Below are 8,621 nucleotides of genomic sequence, written 5' to 3'. Positions count from 1 at the left end.
GTTTTTATATTTTTAGTCTAATATATTATATATATGTATAACTAAAAATTAAAATAGTAAATTATTATATTCTTAATGGGTTATCGGTCAACCCAATATTAAAAAATCAATAACGAACTGATAACTCAATAATTTTTTTTTGTAAAATCATTAAATAACCGTTAACCCAATAACCCAATAACAATAAACCAATAACACTTTTTTCGGTTCGGTTTATCGGTCGGTTCAGTTTTTGCACACCCCTAATCTAGATCATACTTGTAATGTAACAACCATAAATTATTTTGTGTAATGCAAAGTACATATCTACAGTCTTTAGACAAAGAATCCTGGAGCAGCTAAGCAAAAGAGTTTTCAAATTGCAAGAGCTAATTAGAAAAAAAGTTTAAAGTTCATGTTGGCAAGAATACTGTTAGGAGGCAAGAGCTAAATTGTTGAAAGCTATTATGAGTGATCATATTGTTGAATTTGGAAGAATTCTTGAGTATAAGGATGAATTACTAAGGACCAATACATGAACCACTTGTGTTGTTAAACCGGATGACCCTCATGCACTTGGTAGGCCTATATTTAAGAGCTTTTATACATGTTTTGATTCATTGAAGAAAGCATTCTTAAATTGTAGGAAATGCATAGATTTATATGGTTGTTTCCTTAAAGGGGTTTGTAAATGTCAGTTGTTAGTTGATGTTACCAAGGATGGTAATAACCAGATGCTGCCACTAGCTTGGGCAGTAGTTGAATATGAGTACAAAAATACATGGACATGATTTGTTAAGCTATTAAAAAATGATCTAGGACTAGGAGATGGTGAAAATTTCACATTGATTACACATATGCAAAAGACGTGTGTACTTTTTCATTTTTGATTTATATTTATTGATTTTAATATTGCATATGCTATTATGACATAATACATCTATTTATAGGGATTGTTTGCAGCAATTCAAGATCGATTATCTACTGCAGAACATAAAATGTGTGCTAAACACATCTTAGCTAACTAGGCTAAAGACCGGAGAGGACTTCAAAGAAGACAACAATTTTGGAGGGTTTCCAAAAGTACTTTTGAGGCTCCATTAAGAAAAAATGTGGAGAAGATGAAGTTTTTGGTTTACAAAAAATGATGGATGACTTGATGTACTACAACATAGAGTACTGGTGTAAGATTTACTTCAATACTGGAGTAAAATGTGATTTTGTAGACAATAACATGTATGAGTGTTTTAATGCATAAATATTGGCAGCAAGGCACAAAACAATTATTACTATGCTTGAAGAGATCAGAGTGAAGATGATGACAAGGATAGCTAATTTAAGGGAGTTTACATAAATTGAGTGCAGGCTGGAATGCGAAGCTTTAAGATATATCTACTGGTGCAACCAAAGTGACAAAATCAGCTACATAATGGGTGATATTGATTTTTAAACCAAGTATTGTAAGCAAGCTTAAATGGAAAGGAAAATCAGCAATCTCAATAAGAAAACTTCAAGAAATGAGTGAGCAACAAAGAAAAAAACCAAAAGGAAGTAGTTCAAACAGTCCAAGTCAATCCAGGGAGCCATGAAAAATGTAGTATTGCAGCATTGTTTTAAGCCTTTTGTTTTTTTTTTAATGTAGAATATTGATGTATTAGTACCAGACAACTTCTGTTTTTATTTTTGGTTGTGACTACAGTATTTTCTCTATGTGAGACCTATTTCATAAATGATGTTATATCCATTAAAGGCATTCTACAGTTTTCTCGTTTGTTTTAATAACTAATTTATAATTGCACAATCATCAGTTGAAATCTTCATTGACATAAGTAGAGACATAAATACAAAGCATTACAAGCAAAACATAATTCCTTATTACATCAAAATCTAACATAGGGTACCTTACTATGCCAAAGCAAAACATAATTCCTTACTATCCCAATTCAACTAGATCAATACTTGATTCACTACTTCGGAATATGTTGTTGATAAACATGGCAACAACATAAATCAAAACACACAAAATGATCTTCCAATAGAACCTACACCTTCCAATAGAACCTACACCATTATTATTGTCGACCACTTGCTCATTGATTTGAGCCTTCCTCTTCAAAACTTCTTCTTCCAACTCTTTGATTTTGTTCACCAATTTTGGGAGAATAAATTTTGATCTTTTGTCGACTTTTTCTTTGTCTCTTCATCGAAAAAATTTACAATTCTTAGACAGAAATATCAAAATAGTACATTAACATCAATTAAATTCAACAAATAATAGATGAGAAGAAAAATCACATATACCATAGTAGGGGCAGGACCAAAACCGGCTTTCAGGATTTGACTTTGACCAAGAAATTTGCATATGCAGTAAAATTTCATATTTGCACCGCACTATGACTTTGAGCATTGGGTCTGATTCTTCCATACAAAGCTTATTCAAGTCCGCATTTTTCATTATTTACCCTAACAAAGCAAAAAACAATAAATTTGAAGAACAACTTTTGAACCCTAACTGTGAAATCGAAGAGATTACAAGCCTTAAAGCTTCAAGCTTTTTTGAAATTGAAACTATAGTTGAATGATTTGACAACTAAATTCAAGTTTTAAGCTGATTTGGGAGAGAATGAAGGAATATACAATTGAAAAGTGAGAAAAAGAGGAAGAAAAAGAGAGTTTGATTTTGGGAGAGAATAGGATTATACTGTTGGAGATTAATTATAGCTGATTTGGACTTCCACGTGTACTTTTCTTAAGTTTTTGAATTTTTTTTTATGTTCTTATGCGCCTAAAGGAGGTGGTCTCACCTTCTTCGACATGTCAGTAAATAAGGGTGAAATAATAAGTAAAAAATGTTCATGGGGTAATAGGACCCCCGTGAAGTATGAGTGTAGTTGGGAATCTGGCTATAAGTTTGGTGTGTGCGGGGGGGGGGGGGGGGGGGGGGGGCTTTTGGTCATTTTCTCAACATTTCTTCATTTGATTTGTATTTGTATATGATGGTTCGTATTTGTATATGATGGTGATTTCTTTGGTTTTTCAATTTTATCATCAGATACATTCAATCTTTTTTTGTATAACTTTTTAAAGTTTGTATGAACGTGTAGTTTTCAAATTTTGTATAATATAATTTATATAATGTAATTTGTATAATATAATTTGTATAATGTTTAGAGTTCATATGTTTATGTTTGTATAAATTTTCGTTATTTTGATTTTTATCATATTTTTATAATTTCAGAATTTGTATTACTCAATCATACAAAATACACGCAAATTATACAAATGTACCCGCAAATTATACAAACGAGATGTGAATTATATAAATTAATGTCCTCTCTTGCTCGCCTCTCTCCTTCCTCTCCCAATCTCGCTCGCCTCTCTCCTCCGTCTCCCACTCTCGCTCGCCTCTCTCCTCCGTCTCCCAGTCCCACTCGCCTCTCTCCTCCGTCTCCCAGTCTCGCTCGCCTCTCTCCTCCCGTAACATGTAGCTATGAATTGTAATTAGCAAACTATCGCTATAAAGCTCAATTAAGTTATTTTGAGTAGTTATATGCGAAAATTCCCCTTTATTTTACTTACTCTAAAAATGATTTAATTATAGTTTGTTATATTATATTACTTATCGTAACTTTGAGTCATCCCAAATTTTTGTCGAGGACCGATATAAATAATTTTGAAATGAAACAATTGAATAAATGTTTAGTTGAAAAATTAATGTATACAATTTAACTTTATATAGAACATAAAATTGACATTATATAAAAATTATTATTTAAAATAGTCAAATTAATCTCATAATCGCTAATATAAGTTTTTGCTCAAGTCATTACAATTAAGAGAAATTGTCCGGAACTTTAAATAGAGGGTAAGAACATCCTATTTTGAATAGTTCAAGGGTAAAATTTGATCATTTTTTCTTATTTTGAAGTAACCATTAGTAAGAAGAGTATTTTGAATTATTTTCCTAGTTTGAGACACAAATTATTTTACAAGTATCACATCCTAATCAATTACATAAAACAGATAGTAATTCTTTTGCAAGTGTCACATTCTAGTCAGTTAAATAAAAATAGACATGAATTTTTTGATAAGTGTCACATCCTAATCAGTTAAATAAATATAAATAGTATTAATTCTTTTGTAAGTGTCACATCCTAGTCAGTAAAATTGAGATAGACACAAATTTTTTTTTGATTAGTGTCACATCTTAGTCAATTAAATAAATATAGAAAGAAATCTTTTTTTCTTTCGCAAGTGTCACATTGTAGTCAATTAGATAGAAATTCGTTGTCAAAGTGTCTCATAGAAATTCTTTTGGCAAGTGCCACATCCTAGTCAAATAAATAGACACAAATAGAAATTCTTTTAAGAGTATCACATCCTAGTCAATTAAACGGAGATCGATAGGAATTCTTTGGCAAATGTGTCACATCCTAGTCAATTTCCTTCTTATTCTTTAGTCTTCCAAAATATATAGTGTATATATATGGGAGTACGTAGGACCAAGAAAAAGAAAAAGATAGTACTAGTTTTACCAAGTGAATACAATTTCCACCAGACCTATTTGCTGCCATGAACGCTCTTGCTGCAACCAACCGCAACTTCCGCCAAGCGGCTCGCATTCTTGGCTTGGATTCCAAAATTGAAAAGAGTCTTCTCATTCCTTTCAGAGAAATTAAGGTTTTTTAAAAAAAAATATTATTCGTCTTAAATTTTGAGTATAAAAATAGAATTCTCATGATTTAGATGATCAGGTGGAATGCACAATTCCCAAGGATGATGGAACGTTAGTTTCCTATGTTGGATTTAGAGTGCAGCATGATAATGCTCGTGGTCCTATGAAAGGCGGAATTAGATACCATCCTGAGGTAAATAATAACTATTAGTTGACTGATCGTCTTTAAAATCAACTATGGTTGTTTGTACTGCAATTTTGTAATTGGATCTTGTATTTTATGACAATTTTGTGAGTAATCAAAATTAGATGGATATGATATGGTAAAAAAATTAATGATTGGGGATTATGTATGGAATTTCAATCATTATAGGTAATCGTCTACCATTGTGTTCTTGTTCAAAGAGAATCGTTGTATCTTAGTCATACTGCTCTGATGTTGGCTTTCGAGGGATAGGTGAATTCTTGTGTATATGTGTTTCGAAGTTAAGCTTTCCTTATTCATATAAGACCAATCTCGACTTATGAAGACAAGGATTGTTAGATGGTTGGTTATTGATGCTAGATTTTAGTGAAACTAAATTCAATTAGAACTGATAATTTAATCGAATGGTAGTTTTGATAAGCTTCACCACTATATATTCATATAGACATTTGCTTGTAAAAAATATCACGGTATCGATAACTCATGTTATGCAACACTTGATGAGGTGCTTCAGACATGGAGCACTGGTTTTATTAGAAAATAAAAATGATACAATAGCTGTGGAATGGGATTTAGCTCTTAAGCTTTGCAAAAGTATTTTGCAGTCGGAGGTTCCCCACATATCAATTTTTGTTTTTATTGCTTTTGGCAATAAAGCTAGTGATAAAAACTAGTTGTTTTATCAGCCATGTCTAGACTTAAGTGTTTGTTGCAATTAATTCTTGGTTGTTGTTGTTACAATTACGTTTAGTGAGGTGTTATGATAGAAGCTGTTTTAGTTGATTAAACACTTAACTGTAATCACAAGGATAAATGTGAGATTTAGAGAACTCCTAATATATTTTAAAAGACAAATAGTATTTAGTATTGGAACAAGAAGTGCCAGAATACATCGGAATTGCTGCAGAGCATTCACACTCTTGAGCTGTAGTTTATCGATTCTTCTGATGATCAACTCTTGTAATTTGGTATAACATTTGTATCTGAAGGATTTCTCTCTTTTATAGTTAATTTAACTTCACTACAGTTTACATCCTTCTACAAGTCTACTACCGTTTTATGATTAGAGCTCCACTAATAAACGATTCTATACTGAGATGCTATAAAATTTCTATAAGGTTGACCCTGATGAGGTAAATGCCCTTGCTCAACTGATGACTTGGAAGACCGCTGTAGCTGACATTCCATATGGGGGAGCTAAAGGTGGAATAGGCTGTAACCCAAAGGATTTAAGTGTGAGCGAGTTGGAGCGACTTACTCGTGTTTTCACACAGAAAATTCATGATCTAATTGGAGTTAATACTGATGTGCCTGCACCTGATATGGGCACTAATGCGCAGGTTAGTAACACAATTCTATTTGCAAGTTTGTCGATATATGTTCTTCATTTTGAAACTTTAGAATAAGATGCAAGTTTTCACTATGTGATGCTTGCTGTAAACAGACTATGGCCTGGATTTTGGATGAGTATTCAAAATTTCATGGTCACTCACCTGCAATTGTCACTGGAAAACCAATTGTAAGTTTTTCATAATATGCTAGTATTACCTTTTAAAACTGAAACAATTTATGTATGATTCATGTAATCATGCCACATTTTGTTTAGGATCTTGGAGGGTCATTGGGAAGAGAAGCTGCGACAGGACGTGGTGTCGTCTATGCTACAGAAGCTTTGCTTGCTGAATATGGGAAGCATGTTAAGGATTTGACTTTTGCAATTCAGGTTATTATGCAATTAGATTAGTCCTAGCACATTCCACAATATTTGGTCGAAATGATGTCATAAATATGTATTTGGATTCCTTAGGGATTTGGAAATGTAGGAGCGTGGGCAGGAAAGCTCATTCATGAGAGAGGTGGCAAGGTAGTTGCAGTGAGTGACATAACTGGAGCGGTCAAGAACCCCAATGGGCTTGATATACCAGCTTTGCTTAGTCATAAAGAAAAAACAGGAAAGCTCATCGATTTTGCTGGTGCGGATGTGATGAATTCTGATGAATTGCTAACACATGAATGTGACGTTCTCATCCCTTGTGCTTTGGGAGGAGTTTTGAACAGGTTCAACCTTTATCTTGCTCTGAAATTTGTTGTTTAATTCTTGAAATTTGCTTTTGTGTCGAGAGAATGGAGAAGTCAATGTCAGCAACTGTTCCAAAATTATGGGCAAACGCTGGAGCAAATAGAAACTTCTCCCTTTTTTGTGAGCTAAGTGTACCTAATGTAGAGTATCTTACTTTTCCTTGTATGTTCTGATCTTTTTGTTGTTTGAAGAGAAAATGCTGATAATGTCAAGGCCAAATTCATTATAGAAGCAGCAAACCATCCTACTGATCCAGATGCTGATGAGGTATCAATTTTTTTTCCGGGACTCTCGAGTCTCTTGGACTAGCATGAATCATAGTTTTCCTCACACAATTGCCTTCTGCAGATTTTATCGAAGAAAGGAGTAGTAATACTTCCAGACATCTATGCCAACGCTGGAGGTGTGACTGTCAGCTATTTTGAATGGGTTCAGGTAACTTTTGATATTTATGCCTCCCAGATATTTTTGCCATTAAAACATAGAGCAATATGAATGGTGTATGTTGAAAAATATTTGAAGCGAAAATTTACTGGGAGATGCAACAGTATAGTTCATTGGGAATCTTGCATCTTTATCAAGACAGTCTTTGTAAAGTTATTTCTCGAGAAAATAACGTAATATAGTTACTAAGTTCACCGACAACTTAAGACGAGTACTGAAAACCATGTAGATCAAATGATTATTCTAGGTATATAGGTTTCTTATTTTTTACACTTTGGTGCGAATGGTAGGGCTAGGAATTGGAGGCATATTCAATTTTCTCAAACTCTAAATCTCGCTTTAACTGGTGTTGAGACATGTACTTAGTCTATTCTTTTTAACTGAAAACTGAGATGTAACGAACATTTGGAGTTCTTATTCTCAAGAATCTTCTTTCATATGCAGAATATTCAAGGATTTATGTGGGATGAGGAGAAGGTTAATAGAGAGCTTAAGAAATACATGACAAGAGCCTTTCATAACCTCAAGGGCATGTGCCATTCACATAATTGCAATCTTCGGATGGGTGCGTTCACATTGGGGGTGAATCGTGTTGCACGTGCCACTCAATTAAGAGGTTGGGAGGCATAATGACACTTTTTTCACAGCACAAAGTACTCATCCTGCAGCAGATCATTCGCATCTCTTTCTTTCAAGTACGAACCATAGAATGTTCTACGAACTGAAATGTGTACTTGAGACATTTTAATCATAAATTGAGTCGTCAATTACTTGGGATTTTATGTATTTTTCATTTGGGAACTTGGAGCCATTTGGCCCCTGTCGCCATTTTCTTATGAGTTCAGGTGCTTATCCGTTTTTTCTCTCATCTTCTAGCATGAGGATTGCCTGTTATGGAGTAACATGTACTAAGGGCATGTTGAATGCATATTATTGCATTGGTTTATCTTTACTCTTATGTGATGTGATAGAAGTAGTAGTTTTGAAATACCCCATCTGTTCCAATTTGTTTGACATTATCTTCTCATTTTGCCTTTAATGAGAAGTTTTTATAGTCACACTAATGTTATGACATGTTTATAATCGTCATGGGTTTTAAAAAAGTCTTCATTTCTTTCTAAACGTCGTGCCGAGCCAAACTGACAAACAATTTGGAATGGAGGGAGTAGTCATTTTACTTTTGATAATATCCTATCTGGTGCAATCAAATAGGCCATAATTGTATGGACGTGTATACT

At 33.4% G+C, this 8,621-nt stretch overlaps 1 protein-coding gene across 1 annotated transcript; it reads left to right on the top strand.

Moving 5' to 3' along the window:
* The first annotated feature begins 4,518 nt into the window (after positions 1-4,518).
* Positions 4,519-8,335, top strand: LOC125823058 (glutamate dehydrogenase A). The gene is made up of 9 exons (XM_049502469.1): positions 4,519-4,659; positions 4,734-4,847; positions 5,978-6,199; positions 6,304-6,378; positions 6,466-6,582; positions 6,667-6,917; positions 7,131-7,206; positions 7,288-7,374; positions 7,828-8,335. The coding sequence occupies exons 1-9, from the start codon at positions 4,552-4,554 to the stop codon at positions 8,011-8,013; spliced, it is 1,236 nt and encodes a 411-aa protein (XP_049358426.1). The 5' UTR covers positions 4,519-4,551; the 3' UTR covers positions 8,014-8,335.
* Positions 8,336-8,621: the final 286 nt, after the last annotated feature.

The sequence above is a fragment of the Solanum verrucosum genome, unplaced genomic scaffold (genome assembly GCF_900185275.1).
Source record: "Solanum verrucosum unplaced genomic scaffold, falcon-dt-bn FXZP01000199.1, whole genome shotgun sequence".
NCBI lineage: Eukaryota > Viridiplantae > Streptophyta > Magnoliopsida > Solanales > Solanaceae > Solanum > Solanum verrucosum.
Note: the sequence above shows the minus strand (reverse complement) of the source record. Positions and strands in the feature narration are given on the sequence as shown.